At 27.9% G+C, this 19,301-nt stretch overlaps 2 protein-coding genes and 1 long non-coding RNA gene across 4 annotated transcripts in view; 2 read left to right on the forward strand and 1 right to left on the reverse strand.

Moving 5' to 3' along the window:
- Positions 1–19,301, forward strand: part of LOC149884792 (uncharacterized) — a 97,437-nt gene that overhangs the window by 12,821 nt on the left and 65,315 nt on the right. The gene's annotated exons all lie outside the window — the stretch shown is intronic.
- On the reverse strand, positions 1,978–7,434 carry LOC145185879 (uncharacterized). The gene is made up of 7 exons (XM_090096414.1): positions 4,392–7,434; positions 3,570–4,047; positions 3,233–3,458; positions 2,747–3,160; positions 2,606–2,672; positions 2,343–2,505; positions 1,978–2,247 (listed from the first exon to the last, which is right to left on the reverse strand). The coding sequence occupies exons 2-7, from the start codon at positions 4,040–4,042 to the stop codon at positions 2,118–2,120; spliced, it is 1,473 nt and encodes a 490-aa protein (XP_089952540.1). The 5' UTR covers positions 4,043–4,047; positions 4,392–7,434; the 3' UTR covers positions 1,978–2,117.
- On the forward strand, positions 8,923–15,696 carry LOC145187027 (FAS-associated factor 2-like). Of its 2 annotated transcripts, none has more exons than XM_090095233.1 (14): positions 8,923–9,335; positions 10,481–10,549; positions 10,741–10,817; positions 10,963–11,032; positions 11,145–11,250; positions 11,651–11,680; positions 11,763–11,863; positions 12,009–12,094; positions 13,475–13,566; positions 13,652–13,741; positions 13,821–13,908; positions 14,100–14,271; positions 14,352–14,501; positions 15,373–15,696. In XM_090095233.1, exons 1-14 carry the CDS (start codon positions 9,252–9,254, stop codon positions 15,559–15,561), a joined length of 1,404 nt encoding a protein of 467 aa, XP_089951359.1. In that variant the 5' UTR covers positions 8,923–9,251; the 3' UTR covers positions 15,562–15,696. The 2 variants fall into 2 exon arrangements, with proteins under 2 accessions (XP_089951359.1, XP_089951360.1); XM_090095234.1 differs by having other exon boundaries at positions 9,188–9,335; positions 11,766–11,863.

The raw sequence follows: 19,301 nt of genomic DNA on the forward strand, positions 1-19,301 counted from the left end.
TTAAACAAACTTCTCATGCTCTTATCACAGCATTATGTGCAACTGCATCTCTTATTGATGATTTGCTTGAAGAAAGCTACACATTTGTTCTTACTTCCAGGTTACAAAGTGATCCTTTGGAGCTATGCTTTAGTAAGTATAGACAAATGAGCAGTGGTCGATTTCTTGTAAGTCTTTTAGAAGTTTGCAACAGTGAAAAAATTTTGGCAGTAAGAAGTCTTCTAAAGGAAGATATTAATATTTATCAAACATTTGAATACTCTACTTTAGAAAACATTATGCAAGATATTGCATTGTTGTCTTCAGAGATATTAAAGTGTCAGCTTTCTGAAGATAGCATGGAAGTTGCTGTAACTATAACAGGCTACATTGCTAAAAAATTGAAAAAAAGATTTAAATGTCTATCTTGTGGTCAGAAAATGGTTTCTACAGACCAATATGTTCTTAATAACGAATATCTGAAAATATTATCCAGAGGTGGACTTATATGTCCTAGTCATTCCTTGTCTGATTTTATTTGCCATCTTTTTAGTATTCTAGATATTATTTCTCCTATTCTAATCAAACATTGCAGTTATTCTTTATCAATTAAAAGTTTTGCAGAACAAATTTTTAAGATTTATTATCGCAGTGTTGATTTTACATGCGAGAAACATCAAGAATGGGTCTCTCAAATATGGATCTCGAATTGTCATTAATATCGATGGCTCCGCGCAAAATCGGACTATCTGCAATCTCCGCGGAAAACAAATTTGGCATATCTGCTTTCTCCGTATAAAACAAAATTGGCTTATCTGCTATCTCCGCGTAAAACAAAATTGGACTATCTGCATTTTTGCCAGATACATTTTCGGACTATCAGCGTTTTTCGGGTGCATAAATTTTTGGTGGTGTTTCTTTAAATATTTGAAGTTTTTTATAAAATTCTACAATTTTTTAAATAATAGCGATTATTTAAACACAAAACCTTGATCATAACTTGATTAAGTTTGTGAGTAATCAAGTAGTTTTAGTTAAGATAAATATGTTAAAAATAACTTATGTTATTGTTAATAATAATATAGCATATGTAACAAAACATTGTTATGTTACATACTAATTGCTAAATTCATAATACATACTTTGTCAATTTTATTAAGCCTTGTTCTTGTGACTAATAACTTTATATCAAATTAAATTCTTGTTATTTTATGTTGCAATGTTGCTAAGTGGTCTTTATACGCAAGATCTGCATATAAATATATACAGGATGTCTGCCAAATCAGGGAAATGCCAGGGAATTCGGATATCTTCAAAAAAATCAGGGGATTATCAGAGAAATTAGGTCAAATTTTAGAAAAATTAGGAAAGATGAGTCTTACCAAACTTATATAACTTAAATAAGTTGTATATAGTACACGTAATCTAAAAGTTTATTTGGCAGATTTTATGAACTTCTCTTGATATATTTAATATGGGTTGTATTATTGTTTACATTTTTGCAGTTGAAGAGCATTTTTCTAAACGATAAATAGGTAAATATCAGGGAAAAGCCAGGGAAATCCAACTTAAAATATTGGCAGACACCTTGTGTGTATACACTGTTAAAAAAATATCGCGTTTTCTACGGAAAATTTCCGGCAGCTACGATGACAAAACTTCCCGTTATTTTACGGAAAAACCCATCACATGTAAACGGAAGTTTCTGTAAATGAACGGATATTTCCGTTTAAATACAATGGGTTTTTTCCGTTTATTTCCGTCAATGAAATTAATATTCCGTTAATACATCAATATATATATATATATATATATATATATATATATATATATATATATATATATATATATATATATATATATATATATTTATGCACATATATATATATGCATAAATACATATAAATATTTATGCAACAGATTTTACTTAGACAAGTATTGATTTTTTGTAAACATTTTTATTACCTAGTTTCTCAAGTTTATTTAGACAAGAATTGATTTTCTGTTACACATAGTTTTCTCAAAATAAAAGTACATCTTTTTGATACAGCAACAACAACAAAAAATATTACAAAAGAATTTTTTTTTAAATAACTAAAAAAAGTAATACATAAGTACTAATTTTAAAAAAATCTTAGTCAAATGGAGGTCAAACTGAACTTATTTAATTCTCGAATTAACGTCACAATGCGAGGGCAAATAAGTGCTCCTTTTTTTTTTCCTTTAGCATTTCTTTTCACTTTATCAGGATTGTAGTCGACCATATATCTATGACACAAAAATTACTTTAATTAACATGATTCTTTAATATTGAATCAAACTTATACTAATAAGTCAATAATATTACTTTGAAGTAATCTTACCTTTGAATAAACTCTAATGTAGCAAAAACATTCGGATGATATTGCATGTTCATTACATAATGAACAGCAAACAATGCCCCAACAGCTTGCAAAGCATCAGTGAAGGTATAGCACACTTTCTTTTCCACCAAAACATAAAAATCTTCTGAATCAAACCAAGTTCCTGTGAACCAATTAATAAAGTAAACATCCTGTTATTGTTATTCTTTTTATATTGTTATTTCGAGTTATAAATCTCAATGTTAGTCTTAGTCAAAAAGTACCTTTGACAACAATTATTGGATGTGATGTTGGACAAATTTCTTCAATTTCTGGAATTGCTGCTAAAGGCTGACAACAAAATAAATAATATTTAAAATTTATATCATCTAAAATGAAAAGATTATTTACAAAAAAATACATACATTTACTGATAGTATCAAATGATCCGCTTTATCACCAAAATAAGCTATAAGCAGAGGTAGCCATGCCAAACAAACTCGTTGAATGCCCCTATTTTCTGTACCTATGGCTGTTGCTTCAAGCAGAACTTGCTTTACTAAATCTTTACTACATTTATTTGAAAAAAATAAGTAAATAAGTTTTGATTTGGCGCTGATTGTACTATATAACCTTTCCATTAATGAAAAATTCATCAGAGTGGCAAAATGGTCCAGAAGATATTGTATTTGAGATAAAAATGGCCATTGAATCAATACTTCTGCAAAAGGAATGACTGCATTTATTGTTTGACGCTGTAGCGAATAAGTATCAGACATACATTTTTTAACATCATTTGTATTCCATGGCAGAATTGTGTAGATTTGTTGAAGTTGTTCCTGTTAAAGTGAAAGAAAACTATTAAAATCTCTAAGTAAAATTGATTAAAAACTGATTTATTAAATTCTTACCTTGATATTTATTAATTCCACAGATTCACTAGATAAATTTGGGTCCCAATTTTCAATACTATGAACATTCATCTTCATTCTTTTTGTTAAAATATTAGGTGTACTTGATATAAAAGTGACATTATGATTTGCATTTTCTTTCCTGGACTCCATCCTAAACATTAATGTTTCAACTCCATTGGATATCACCTTACCATTTATTTCATCAAGAAATGCATCAGGAAATCTAAAATTGTTATATATAAGCTTATTAGTATCTAAAACTAACTCAGTTTTTGTAAAACTAAATCTTATGGGTAGTATTTATTTTATGTATTGAAATTAAAAAAAAAAATACCTTGAAACAACTTTTTGAGCTATAATACGCAAATTTTGTCGACTTGGCCTAGGATCAAATAAAAACACATCGCTCATTAATAATCCAACCATTTGTCGAATATGCGACTCAGTAGGCTTTTGCTTATTATTCAAATCTTTCAAAAAATCTGATGGAAACTTTTCCCAGTTCACAATAAACGATTGGGCCCAATCTGAAGATGTACCCATACTTGAATTTGAGGGTTCTGGAGAGAGCAAACTTAAAGAAGATGGAGCAATTGCTTGTAATAATTCTACTGGTTGACAAACAGACAAAAAACGTCTAGACTTAATTGGAGGAAGCAATGTTATTAGGTCTTGCTCTTTCAAATATTTTAAATCATCTTCTGTCTCAAGGCCTAACAACAATAAACCATTGATGACTCTGTCAACTTCTTGATGATCCATTGCAGGAAAGACACTAATTAGTTTTTCTCTTAATAAATTTTCCATATTCTCTGAGAAATAAATCCAAAAATGAAGTCATGTAAATCTTTGTAATATTTTATAAAATTACATTATATGTATTTATATTTAATACTATTATAATTAAAAATAATTCTTAACTATCAAAAATATAAAAAATAATTCTTAACTATCAAAAATATAAAACATTTTAAATCTTTACATTTAATAAATGCTAATTTAAAAAAATAAAAAACCAAATTAAAGAAGAAAAAGTCAAAATACTGTTGATTTAATTAAACTTGTTCTTTCTAAAATACTTTCTTTTACTTTTGTTCAACTGGTTTACTACTCTTAAATTAGTAAATAATAGAAAACAAAGTTTTTATATACTTACAAAAAAACAGTACAGATTAATGTCCAAGCATTAAATGTTCTGTGAATAATAATGATGCTGTTGTGTGAATAAATATTTTTGCATTTTTTAATAAAAAACCATTAAAAAAAGATCATTGTGAAAAAAATTAAAATAATAAAGATAGTTAAGAAGCTGTTTGAATAACAAGGAACCATAAATTAATATTTCATGAATAAAAACAAAAAATAATAATTACCATAAAAAAGCATTTTGTGTTTAAACATTTTATCTGAATAAAACTAATACTAAATACAAATGTAATTACTACAAATAAAAATACTCAAGAACTATTATTTAAGACTAATTTAATTTTAGTTAAGAAATTAAATTAGTTGAAATGTTTATTTATCTTACACAGATAAATAAACATTTAATCATTTATCAAATATAGCATGTTTTAAAGTTAAATACACATTGAAACCAATCTTATAACCCCATAATGGACAATAATCAGCTAATTCATCAATTGGTAGAGAAATAGGTCTACTTGCCAAGTCACATTCCACTTGTAACAAGCCATAATCAGATTTCCATTTAGAATGGTATTTTTTTAACACAAGACAAAATTGATTTAGACCAGAAAAAACAGATAAAATAATTTTTCCAAAGATAAAAACTCCCTCATTCTGATGTATTACTACAAACTGGTCCCTAGTATAAGTGGTCCCCTTATATGTCATTTTAAATGAACAAAACTTTTCTGTGTATGGAATAGCAGCAACTGCTTCTGTTATTTCGACTGAAAACATAGAGCCATCAAAACAAACACCATCTGAACCACCATCATCATTGTTAGAAAATGAACTTTCACTACAGACATGACTGCAACAGTTGATGAGCCCCAGCTAAATGTTTAGTAATATTAATGAAATTTTGAGCACTTCTAGCAGATCTTTTAAAGAACATGTGCTTACTCTCCATTCTCAATGTCCAAAGTCTTATTTGAGGGCCACATTTCATAATCAAAAATGGGTAATGATACATGTAGTGGTGTTTAGGACGAAGTGGAATATCAGGGAATAATTTTTTTCTTTGTTCAAGGTACTCATTAATTAAATGTTGCAAAAATAATACTTGAGATAATGAAACTTTGCTTGCACAAATGAGCTCTGTTATTTGTCGTAGCAAAAGTATAAGCTGCCACACAGCATGGTTAAAATCAAAAATTCGATCCATTAATAGAAGGGGAAGAAAACGTAAAAAAACCCAATTTTGAACGGCATGACCTTTTAATTTATCACCTTTAGATGTTAATAGTGCTGGACAATCTGCCCTGTCATCACCACGGAAAGAAAATTTTCTGATTGCACCATTAATATGTAAATAAGTAAAGCAACCATCCTTGACTAGTTTTTTTATTGCTAAAGCTAAATCATATTGAATGACACCTTCAAACAAATCATGTGCAATACAAGCTGGTAAACCTGGTACACAAACATGATAGGAATCTAAATTATTAAATATAGAGTCTCTTATTACACCAAAAACAAACCGATCTTCAGGTTTTGCCTTTAAAGTTAGAATAGAACTTTTATAATGCTCAACAGAACGAATGTCAGCTGTATAAGGTAATGTTTGAAGCTCATTGCCTTTCATGAGACAAAACCTGCAAATATGGCCTTCTTTTGAATTAAATCCAAGTGAATATCCACCTAAAAAATGACTACCTAAATTATCTCCCAAAATGGCAACAACACCAGCTTTATATTGCTTTATACCAATTTGAATTCCATCAACTTCAAGACTTTTTAAGTCTCTTATTAATTCTTTAAAAACTGTAACTTGAGAGAAAGACTTTAAATCTTTATCCCGACATAACTGCACAAGATAAATATTATTCAAGACAGTTCTCATATGAGGTGGCAAATTTGCAACAATCATGTATGTGGCTGAAATTTGATGTTTATTTCTTCCGGAACCGAGGGGATTAACTATTTCAAAACTATCTTGATATAAAATCAGATGTAATGAATTTGGATGCTTCTGAAAAAAAGGGTTGTTTAAAAATGCTTCTCCATGAAAATAATCTGAATATACACAAGAGCTTGGATAGATATTGGCCTGTTGAGAGATTAAAGAAACAAAATTTGAGTTTTGACAAATTCTCTTCAATGTTTCTTTTATTGGAACATAATATGCGTAGCATTCAAAACCATGTTCATTTCTTCCTAAAGAAACTTCTATAGGTCCAACAAAATTCATATTTTTTCTATAGTATTCTTTTATGATATATGCTGATCTCAATAACCCTTTGTCTTTTGAAAATCCAATTACAAATGGATCTTTCATTTTTACTGCTTGAATAATATTATGCACATCTTTTTCAGGAATGTAATTTGACAATTTCATGATTAATATTTTTTCAGTTTGATATTGACTTAACGTGTTCAGATTTAACATTTCAGTCACAATAAACTGAACTGTTGTTGATGGAATATGATATTGGCATTGCAATTTTAATAAAAATAAACCAATGTTATGAATCATATCATTATTATTAAATTCATTTGTGTCAATGTTTTCATCAACATTTAAATGATCATGAGTAATTTCTGAAGATGAAATATTTATTTGATTTTGCTCAAACGTCATCTTGTGGATTTGATGATACCTGGATAAATGAGCAGTAAATGAAGACATAACTTTGTAACAGCGAGCACATTCTTCATATGGGCATTTAATAGAAACATTATTTTTAATATGTAGTTTTAAATGCACTATAAGTTCATTAAAAGGAAGTTCAACTTGGCAAGTCACAACTGAACATATTCCTATCTTTTCTATATTAACAAGGTTATTAGTTGATTTTGTGATATTATTAACATCATGGATTCGATGTATATGTGTAGTAAAAGCTCTGAAAGTACTAAATGATTTTTTGCATCCAATAATTCTGCATGGAATCTTATATGCACAACTGTGTACTCTGTAATGTTGTGCATAATACTGCAAAGAAGTAGTCTTAAACTGACATAAACTGCACAAAAGCATAATGACATATACAAATTAATAATATTATTCTGAAAATAGAAAAAATTTTGAAAACAAATCAGAAATATTATTTGCTAATGTTATTTTAATATAGAAATGTTTTGCATTAATTATTTTTTATTTTCATAAAACAACATAAAAAATCATTAAAAAAAGAGGAAAAAATAACTCTCAAACTATATTATATATAGTATATGTATAATATAGTTTGTAATATAGACTATATGTAGAAGAAGATACAATTGTCAATTTTTATAAATATTTCTATTTCTTTTTGAAGCTAAGTGTGTACCCAATTATAGGTTTGAAAAATCATCACTTATGGCGGTTTAACATGTTAAATATAACTGCAGTTATTAATACAACGGAAACTTCCGTATTTGAAAATTTAGCCGAAGATACGGAAAATTTCCGTACATAATGTATCTGAACATCCCATACATGGATATACGGATACTTTCCGTGCAAGTAACAGAATATTTTTCCGTTTTTTAACGGAAATTTTTAACAGTGTGTATATATATATATATATATATATATATATATATATATATATATATATATATATATATATATATATATATATATATATATATATATATATATATATATATATATATATATATATATATATATCAGCTTTCTGAAGCTGATAAATGCTGTCCTGAGTTAATTCAGTGCGGATGTAAGACAGGTTGTACAACACGCCGCTGTAAATGTGTTCGTAACAGCTTAAATTGTACTGCTCTTTGCAGTTGTCAAGGAGACTGTACCAGAGATTGAAATGTAATAATGTGTAGATTAACATTAACTAATATGCTTATTAAAAGCTGTTTTGGCTTCTTTAGCTGCTTTAAACTTTTTATTGAGTAACAAGTTTTTTAGAAATATTTAATAAAAAAATTTTTTTCAAAAAAAAAAAGCAGGGGGAAGGGGGTATTTCTTGGGCAAGTGGGCCGTACCCAAGTCCCTTCCCCCTCATTAGCGCATATGCGATCAATGTATATTTTGAATGATCTACCATCCCTTAAATTTTGACCAAGATTACTTAAACGGATTAAAACCTGATAAGGTTTTTACAAATCCAAGATGGCGGTAACTGCCATCATAGATTCAAGACAGTTCCAGCCGTGCTATGATTTGCCACCATATCTCAAAATGATAAGCATAATTTTCTGATTTTTTAGTGAAAATTTCATGCTTTTATCCACTTGTACACAATTTTAGTCATTTTTAATGCTAATCTGCTGCACTAAATGCCAATTTTCAGCTAATCTTTGAAAGTATTTATAAAGTTATTGAAAAAAGTACAAAGTTTCTTTTTATGACAAGAAGGGGTTAAGTCTGAAATGTAGTAAACTTTAATAAACAATATCTCCGGACTTTTAGTTGGATGTTCGAATTTTCAGGTTTTTTCTCGTAATTAGTTCTTTCGGAATTTTAAAAATGAATCTATTTTGGACTCCGTGGTGACAGATTTTTTGGCGTTCCTGACGTGTAAGAACGCAGTTTTAATATTGGTTTTTGCACTCTCTTACTTAATACAAGTTTCTGAGGACCACATCTTTGGTGTACACGAAATGAAATAGTCTGCTTAAATGATCGGTGTCGAGAATTCTTTCGGTTTAAATAGCTTGAAATGTCAAGTTTTCAATGCTTAAGTATTAGTTAATGGTTATTGAATAAATTATTCTCCCTCCTCTCCTTCTAACTCTAATCTTTAAATGATGGAAAGAATAAACCAAATTCTAGATCAGGGCTTTTTATTTAAAAGACTAAGTACTAAGTCAGAAATAGTTCATTAGCCGGATTTTTATTTCTCTTATTCGGCACACGTCAATATTTATCATGGCCAGTCCAGGGAGAAGTCCTGAGAATATTGCTCATGTTCCATCAGATGAAGATAAAGCTCATTTAATTCTTCAGTTTCAGGTTAATCTTGTTTTCTCAGAAGCTTATATGTAGCTTAGACAATTATTTTTTCTAATTCCAATTAGAATATGTAAAACGAAATTTTTGATTTTGAAGTATACATGTTAAAACTTCGCAAAAGAAGGCCAATAGTTGCTGACAGTTTCCTCAGTAGTTAATAATTAAGAATTTAAAATAAGTCTTGTTTGTTTTATCTAGATTTCTGTGTAAAACTGCCTGCTATATTTAAATACAAAGTCAAACAGCTGTTTATGAGGGAGTTTGGGTTTGAAGGCAATTAATAATGGGGATCTATTGTTTCGTTGTCAATCAATGTTCTGATATGCATAAAGTACTAACTGATAAGAATTTCAGCTATATATCTTAATTGTTGAAGTATTATTTAGTATCTATGTAGTATCTTATGTAGTATCTATGAATCATTGTTTGAAACATGAAACACAATCACATGTCAGGCAAGTCTTCAAATAGATTGTTGGCAATAGTTATCTCTGGAATAAAGTTCTTTCAGATTCTGCTAAATTAGAAGAGTTCAATTTAAATGAGATTATAAAACATTAGCTTTTTGTTTGAGATAGAATTTGACATTTTTTCAATTTATTATTTTAGAGATAAATATTTTGAAAGCCAGGTTGGGCGAATTCTCAAACTTTCTCAATTAAATTTTATGCAGCATATTCCCTCTACTATTCCAAAAGTGTACTTTTTACAGGATAGCAGTATTAATTAGTATTAAATATTTATTGACACATAATCTATTTATTGTTTTCTTAGTGTTAATTCCAACAGGCTTAGGGAAGTTTGGCTCTCAAGGCCTTATTTAACTGTATTCTATTTTTTGAAACTAGGTCTAGTATGTCATAATCTACATCCATTTCACTTTGTTGCTAGACTGGTGTATCAAACTCCTATTTTACAAGTCTCAAAAACAAATATCTAGTGGTCTGTTTGAGTCTGGTTTTACTGATTGATTCAACGCTAAGTTAAAGGGCTATTTTGAGGGAATTCTACTGTTAAAAATACACACTGTTTTCCTGTCACTGACTTGAGTTTTGTCTAGTACAGATGCAAATGGGCTAAAACCAGAATGTGTATGCTTAAATATTACCCTTACTGTAAGCCTTTTTTTTTTTCTCATATTTTAGGAGATTGTTGGCATAGAGAATGAGGTAGAAAGTGAATCAAAACTTGAACAGCATAACTGGAACTTAGAGGTTTTTTTTTTTCTTTAACCACTTAATAAGTTTAAGAAAAAATTTACTGCTTTTTTATTATATAGATTTTGAAGCAATTTTTTGAAAACTATTTTCCTAAAATAATTAACATACATATGACATGTGATATTTTGTTAATGATTAGTTAAATACTTTGTTCTTATATTGCATCTACTATGTGAATATTTCAGGCTGCTATTCAAACATCCTTTAATGAAAGAGAAGGGCTCCCCTCTGTTTATGACAATAAGTATGGGTCAAGTAATGAGTAAGTTTTTTTTGTTATCACTGTTTAGTTTTCCTTGAGTTTTTATCCAATGAATTTACAATTGTGTATGATTGTATAGTGAAATGTGATCATTGAAAACATTTTTTTTTTTTGCACATGATGAAGTCTCCTTTTTTCATTTCAGACCAGACCAAATAAAAAAAACAGTGCTATATTCTTCAGCAGGGAATGCAGTTGATGTTAGTAGAAGAAGTGTAAGTAAGAATACACTCTTTGTATATAACAGTTTTAATGAACTTATTTTCTTTAAAGATACCCTTATATATATATATATATATAAAGCTTATAAAGTACATTTTCATTTAGGGATGGAGAAATTGGTTGAGACACGCAGCTTTTCTTCCTATAGCACTTATTAAAATCTCCTATCAATTTGGATATAGCATTTTTTCAGAGTTTTTCAATTTTGTTTGTAAGTTTTTTGAGGTTTTACATATACTTTAAAATCAGGTTTTTTTCAGAGAGAATCTATTAGCTTGTGTGAATTTATGATAATTCAGAATTTTCACTCATAAATGTGTATTAAAAAAAAATTAGGAATAAAAACATTTTTTTTTTTCCTCTTCAACATTTCCCCCAAAAATTTAAGTTTCGTAAATTACAACAACAAAAACAAGAAAAAGACTCTTTGTATTTGTTTTTTAAGTGCTGCTTTCAAATAAGCACAACATGAAATTTCATAAAAAGGAAACATAACTACTTTTAGTTTGTATTCACAACATTAACAAGTTGGTTTTTCATCTGTTGTGTCTCAGAATTATTTATCTGATTTTTGATTTAAATTATAAGTAACAAGTCTTTTATCTATTTAGATAGCCTTTTATCACCCAACTATCTTCAAGGTGAGTTTTCACTGTGAATGTTTTTGCAGTTACAATTAACTCACAATTGTTCAAGTTTCTACATTTCTTATTATCTTTGTAGTAGCACAAGGACCATTAGATGACATATTACATTTCAAAAAAACATATGATAGCATAAATGGCACTCAACATCCAATATTTTATCTTGGAAGTTACCAGCAGGTACTATTTATCAATTCCAAAAATGCTTATTAAAACATTTGTTAACTGTTTTTCTTATGTATTTTATGATATTGTCTATTATTTTTCTTATGTATTTTTTGTTATTGTTTATTATTTTTCTTATGTGTTTTATGTTATTGTTTAGGCATTAACTGATGCAAAGAAAGAGTTAAAGTTTCTTCTCATTTACTTGCATGCCAGTGATCATCAAGATACTCCTGAGTTTTGTAGGTAATCTTCTAGGGCTCTTTTTAATTTTCATCTTTTAATTTTGTATTTCAACTTAAAAGAATTTCTCTTTTAAAAGATAGTAAAGATTTTTTTGTCTGTTGGACTGTTTTGTCTTTAGGACTGTTTTGTCTTTAGGACTGTTTTGTCTAGGGGTGGGATCTAACTAAAATTAATCAACTAACTTTTTAGCAAAACTTAAATTAGTCAGCTAACTTTTTATTATAACTAAAATTAGTTGACTAAAACAAGATTTAGTGCTACATAAAACTGAATAACCTATACCATGAAATTATATGAACATTAAATGAATTATGGCAAATAAATCAATTTAAAGACATTTGTCAAAATTTATAGTTTTTTAAGAAATTTAAAATACTTTAATTTTGTGACAATTAGGTAATAAAAATGATTTGTTTGTACCTAGTATTGCCCACAATTATCTTTTATTGAATTAAGTAAAAATTGGTTTGTTAGCAGAACAACTCCGTCTAAAACAGCTGATATTTTATAAAACATGATTAGTTATTAGCATTTTAATAATAATTTTTAAAAGAAAAACAAAATTGAGAGTTGAACAAGATATGCATTCAATTACACAATATAGAAATATTAAAAAACATCAATTGCCTAACTGTTTATTGCCTTATTGTTGTCACTGTAAATATCTGCATTTTTATGAGTGTAGAACGAAATAAATTACGTATTATTACCTCAAAAAATCATTGCAGGTATTTTATAAAGGAAATCCGAAAATGCTTCTGCACATAACACACTTTTCAAAAATATGGCACCATTTTTAATAAATTGATTTCACATGTGTTTTTTAATTTGTAATTCACTTTAATTAGAAATTGAAAAAATCCAGATCAAACCACTTTACAACTAATGCATAACAAGATTTTAAAAAAGTATTTTTTGGGTAACAGTAACAATATATTTTTTGAAAATTAAAAATTTAGTCGACTAAATTTGGTTTGACTAAAAAGTTAGTTGACTAAATTCAGTAAAACTACAAAGTTAGTTGACTAATTTAGTTGCGCTAAAATGTCAGTTGACTAACTTTAGTTATACTAAAAATGCAGTCGACTAATTTTAATTAGACTAAAAAGCTAGTCGAGTAATTTTAGTTAGACTAAATGGTTAGTCAACTAAATTTAGTTAGACTGAAAAGTTAGTAGACTAATTTTAGTTATGCTAAAATGTCAGTCAACTAATTTTAGTTAGACTTTAAAGTTAGTTGACTAAATTTAGTTTGACTGAAATGTTAATCGACTAAATTTAGTTAGACTGAAAAGTTAGTCAACTAAATTTAGTTACGGTTTTTTTAGTTAAGTTAGTTAAAGCTTTTAGTTTTAGTCACAACACTAGTTTTGTCTTTAGAACTGTTTTGTCAAACGAAGGATTTATTGAATATGTAAATGGAAACATGATTTTCTGGGCGTGTGATATTAGCAGTAATGAAGGTCTTCGAGGTAAATTTAATTCAAGTCTAATATTTTAATAATTGTTAAATAATCCTGGTCTTGGATTATATGTGCTGTTTTTTTTTTCTTTTAGTATCTTGTGCTATGAGGGAAACTTCATACCCATTTCTTGGATTAGTTTGCCTAAGAGAAAATCGAATGGTAATTGTTTGGAAAAGTGAAGGTAGTGTGTGGATATAGTTTTTCCCTGGTTACATTTATATTTTTTGACGCTTACAATTGCCAAATAAGTTTTGTTATAGGCCTTATGAATGTTGATCAAATATTGGCTGAATTTGTACAAGTTGTTGATGAAAATGAACCGTTTCTTGTTGCTGCTCGTGCTGAAAGGTTGTATACTAACTCGATTTTTATTTTTGGTAAATAATATTTAATATAAAATTGACATGAAATTTAACATAAACTTTTCAAAATATTTCTTAATATTTGTGCTTCATTCTTAGGTATAAAAAATTCACACTTTGGAAACTTAGGTATAAAAAGTTTCACACTTCGAATAAACAAAGCCCTTTTTTTTTTAGACAGGAGCTTAGTATGTCTCAAAATATCCGAAATGAGCAAGATGCTGCTTACCAGGACTCCTTGGCTATAGATCAGCAAAAAGCAAAAGAAAAACAAAAACTAATGGACGCAAAAAAAGAAATAGAACAAAAACGACAACAAAAAAAGATAGAAAAAGAAGAAAAGCTTCAGGTATTTTGAAGGATTTCTTTTTTCATCAGTTTTGGAAAAAGCTGTGTTTTTAAAAAACCTTTTAAAAACTCTTTTTTTAGGCTATCATTAAGAAACGAGCAGAATGTTGTCAAACCTTAAAAAACTGCATCGAACCGTCTCCGAGCGATAAGGATGCTCTCATGATTCGTGTAAAGTTGCCAAGTGGTCGGCAGCTGCAGAGATACTTTCTAAAAACAACTACTCTTCAAGTGAGTGATATTTCTTTTATTTATTTATTTTGCGTGACTTTATTGAATATTTTCCAATTTCAAGTTTCAACTTTTCAAAAAAATTATACTGCATAATAAATTTATGTTAAATCTATATTTTGAAAACTATTATGAAGTTTAAGATGAGCGGTATTACTTAATTCACTAAACTTTTACTCGTAAAGTTGTTGTAACAAAACAATCTAAAAATTAACTAAAATGTGATGTTCTTAGAATAACCTATGTTATATAGTGCGAGGTAATTTCGAAAACAAATTGTTAAGGGAATTACATAAAGAATATCTAACAAAATTAATTTAATGATAGTTAATTGTAAAAATCGTCTGTTTATTCAAAAACGCCACAAATAGAAGCAATAAAAACAGTAAGTCTGCAGTGAATCTCTCAGAGCGGATTTACAAAAGGAATTTTTCAACTCAAATCTCATCGATAAAATGTGACAAACTGAAAAAAAAAAACGCATTTTGCATTTTGCTTCTGGTCAAAAAAAAAGAGCCCTGAACTCGACTATCCATCGCATTAAAGATAAACAGCAGCTTTTTTGCGATTACTTTTATTATTTCCCAATTAATTAAAGTTTTGCAATATAAACTTCAATTTTTGCTATATTTTTAATACTATATTTTTAAAACTTCAATTATATAAAAAAAACCCGAAACCAGTAAAAAAAAGTTATTCGTATTTTTAACAAGAATTTTTTTGTAAACTTATGTGCATACCAAAAACCGCCCTCCTTTCTTCTTTACTCTCTCCCCCTCTTAAAGCAAAATTCCAATCTTAAAGCTTTCATAGAACCTAATGTTATGAAGAAAAAGCAGAGAAAATTTTTCTTTTTTTCTTTTTTTTAAAGTTTTTATACAACTTTGTGTTGGCAAGTGACGACACTTTGACAGAGTTCGTGCTTTCCACTAACTTTCCACGAAAGACTTATGAACTCAAACCGAACGAATTCAAAACCCTGAAAGAGTTAGGTATTGTCACCTCCACTCCAATGTTTGTTGAAAGTTCTCTAGAAGACAGTTCGGACGACGATAGTTAAGAAGACAGTTCGCACGACGACAATTAAGAAGTTCGGACAAAAAATTGTAAAATGTTCAAACAAACTTTTATTTGCATATATTATTTATAAAATGTTTACGTGTCGGTAACTTTTCAAATTCTTAAATTAGTTTTATTCATTTTGTTTTTTTGTCTCGCATTCCCAAACATTAAATAAATCAGGCGTTCTTTTCCGGCGCTCTTACGGTATTAAGTATAATTCATACACACAGTTACAAGATTGGCAAGTATCAGAATGAACTGGTAAATTGTTTAAAATAAAAGATTAAACGTTGTATTAAATGTTTGAGCGCTTTTATCACTGTACTCCTAATAAGAGTAATCAGGTGGAACGCCGAAATCTTTCAAGAAGTATATCCATGCAAGATAAAGCTATCAGTTGGCACATCGAACCATCAAAAATAAAATAAGCGTTAGAAAAGCATTAGCAAGTAAATCGATAAGAGATTTATTATTATTGTCATTATTATTGCTATTTATTATTATTATTATTATTATTATTATTATTATTATTATTATTATTGTTGTTGTTATTATTGTTATTATTACTATTATTATCATTATTATCATTATTACTATTGTTATTATTACTATTATTATTATTATTATTATTATCATTATTGTTATTGTTATTACTATTATTATTATTATTATTATCATTATTGTTATTATCATTATCATTATTATTATTGAGTGTCATAACAGCAAGATTTGTTGAATGTATAGATTTATTCGACATATTAAGTTCATATAAGTTGTGTGCAGACAAACCAGCTCGTTGTGCTCTAACCTTAAAAGGAGATAGCATTTCTCAACTGGAAGAGTAAAAATATTGGGTTAAGAAATGAAATCTTTGTGGTGTTAAAAGTCAAGCAAGTATATCATGTCAATGGAATTTAAGTGTCACAATAGATAGTGTTCTAACTTAATTTAGAGCTATTTTCAGAAGGATTTGAGTTCGTTCGTCTTCTCGTACTTCAATCAGGATTGCATTAAGATTTTTTTCCCATTATCCAAAGCAAAAGTGTATGGAATGACTGCCCTAATGTACGAGAATTTTAAGCTGCCTAACGAAACGTCTTACTTTTATCTGTGGAGAAAAGCAAATTCAATTGGAGCTGTATAAAGGACTCTATTTCTGCTACATCTTTTAATATAAATGTATTTATGAAGTGACTCAAAAAATCACTGATTGTGGGATTTATGAAGTGAAAGAAAAATACGCTCTTTCTCAGTTCAACTGACAGTCCATCAGTTTTTATGTCACTAGTTTGTGAAATGGAAAGAACTTAACATTAACAGATATCTTGAAAGAATGAGACTGACTATGATTCTCATCAATAAAGTTGAAGTATCCTTTCAGTTTTAGTTTTTGCATGATCTGCATGAAGAATATGCATATATAATTTAGAAAAAAACATTGTTCGGCTTTTAGTTATTACAAAAAATTTTTATTTCATAAAGTATTTAAACAAGGATCTGAACCCACGTAATAATTGCACGTATTATTCATAATTGATATACTATGCTAGTATTTTTTCAATATATTTCTTTGTAATTAAATGTTAAAGACTTTTATATGTTTAACGTGTGTATGTTGTACAAAAAGTAATAAGAAAGATTTCAAACATTTTTTTCCTATTATTTCATTCTTACTGAAACATCTTAAAATTGATCTAGAAAATATTGAAATATCTAACAACAAAATTAATCTATAAAACAAAAACTTTTTTTGCTAGTTGCGAAAAAGGCTCAGCAGGACATCCTAGAATGCAATTTTGATCAATTAACAGGAGTTTTGCTAAGTGGATTGGCTTTGATAGCTACCTTCCAAAAATCAAAGCCGATAGCATGAATCTCATTTATAGACTTTTAAAGGAGGTACTTAAAAAAAGTAAATAAAAAATATTAAAACAATATATTTAGAAATTAAAAAGAGGATTCAAATTTAGCGGAAATGATTGTTAAAAACACGGGAGAATATTTACATATTTATTATGACATTATTAATATAAGTCTTTATCTCAATAGAGGGTTAAAAAGAAGGAAAAAATCGTGTAAATCAAATGATTGTCTTGAAATACTAACTAAAAAGTTGTAAGATGGTTCATCCCCATAATTTTAAATTAAAAAAAAAATCAGTTTTTTAAAAAATGGTTTTGGCTTTTAAAAATTTGCTTAATCATTAAACACGTTTTTAAATCCTGCTTGATAAAATAAATCCTTGATAAATGAAAGGAAGTGGAAGAAAAGTATTTGTTTTTTTGGTCATAGTTACTGTTAGCGTCTACATTATTACAAAATTTTAACTTTACAGAAAACTTCAAAATAATAATGAATTTCTAAATGATTAGTCCAGAAAAGATGTCTAAAAGATTTTTTTATTGGCGGAAAAACCCTTGAATGAACTCTGCTATTACAGCGTTTAATGATGGAGGCAATTGAAAAGATTATGCGTATTAGAGGTACTAAGCAAAATATATTTATGCAGGAAGGACTTCGTAAATTGGACTATAATAGAATCTAAAAAAATGAATCAGAAATCAAGTAGTTTGGATATATTACGAAAAAAGTAACTTAGAACCATCAAAAAAGGCGATACAGGCCTTGAAAAAGAACTGAAAATTAGAGGGTTTATATCTATCAATGCTCAGTTTAACAATTTATCAAACATTTAATTCTTTTTTTTTTGCGTTTTTCTCAAACTATCATTTTTCACAAACTTGCAAGTTTTAAAACATGACATTTTCAGTTGGAACAAGTTGACGACTTGAAATTTTTGAATAAGAGTTTAAAAAGTTTAAAGTAACAATGCATGTTTTTTTATGTTTTCCTGTGTTTTTTTAATTAAAAAATCCAAAAACTATATAAAAAAAATTACCTTTAAAATGTTCCTTGCATCCACAATAGTTTTGATTCATAACGTTTACCTATCTTTTACAAAAAATAATCTAAAAAATTCAGATTTAAAGGTTGTAAAGAACTGAAGATGTCTTGTTTTAAATTATTCCCACCTTATGGTAACTAGTATCGAATGAGTGAGGTTTAAAGTTAGGGAATCAAGGTTTTTTTCTTAAAAAAAAATTATTCAGAATAATAATTTTAACGTATTTTAGGTGCTTTTAATTTGGTATTGATAATTTAAAGAATTTTTTATTAAAAGGGATATACTACCTTAATGTAGAGTTGCCCAATATATATAAAAAAAAATATGTGGATAAAATCAAGACTTTGCGCAATCCCGGAATTAACAGGAACTGACGTCAAAATATATGACGTTTGAATAGATAAATTTTCTTCTTTACTCTTTAATACTGATTCAGATTTTATTATTTTACTTATCGTAAATGCAACACTCATAAATAACACGCTTCAAAATTATCCTGTTTTAGGAGTTTTATTTAAATAAGTTATAAATACATTGTGTAATGAAAAGGTAAAAAACATAAAATCAAGAATGTTATCGACCCCCTATAAAAGTAAGCGAAATAAAATTTTACAATATTTACGAAACAAGAGAATTACATCTGAAAAACTGTCTTGTATATAAAGCGTCTAATATAAAACTAGTAATAGCTTTATGATATACCGCAATTTAATGGTTGCACTAAAAATTTTGTTTGACATGTTAATTTTATACTATTTTTCGAAAGGCTTTTTATTAAAACATTTATCTAAACTTTTATATGGCATTACAATAGAAGTCTAAACTAAAATTGT

The sequence above is a fragment of the Hydra viridissima genome, unplaced genomic scaffold (assembly GCF_058129835.1).
Source record: "Hydra viridissima isolate aposymbiotic clone 2 unplaced genomic scaffold, HvirCarnegie_v1 scaffold_8, whole genome shotgun sequence".
In the NCBI taxonomy this organism is placed as follows: domain Eukaryota; kingdom Metazoa; phylum Cnidaria; class Hydrozoa; order Anthoathecata; family Hydridae; genus Hydra; species Hydra viridissima.

Coding starts and splice junctions, on each gene's coding strand:
- LOC145185879 (XM_090096414.1), bottom strand. CDS start 4,042: ATGGAAAATTTATTAAGAGAAAAACTAATTAGTGTCTTTCCTGCAATG. Junction 3,459..3,569: donor GCTCAAAAAGTTGTTTCAAG/GTATTTTTTTTT, acceptor TAACAATTTTAG/ATTTCCTGATGCATTTCTTG. Junction 3,161..3,232: donor TGGAATTAATAAATATCAAG/GTAAGAATTTAA, acceptor TCACTTTAACAG/GAACAACTTCAACAAATCTA.
- LOC145187027 (XM_090095233.1), top strand. CDS start 9,252: ATGGCCAGTCCAGGGAGAAGTCCTGAGAATATTGCTCATGTTCCATCA. Junction 10,818..10,962: donor AAGTATGGGTCAAGTAATGA/GTAAGTTTTTTT, acceptor TTTTCATTTCAG/ACCAGACCAAATAAAAAAAA. Junction 14,502..15,372: donor TAAAAACAACTACTCTTCAA/GTGAGTGATATT, acceptor TTTTTTTTAAAG/TTTTTATACAACTTTGTGTT.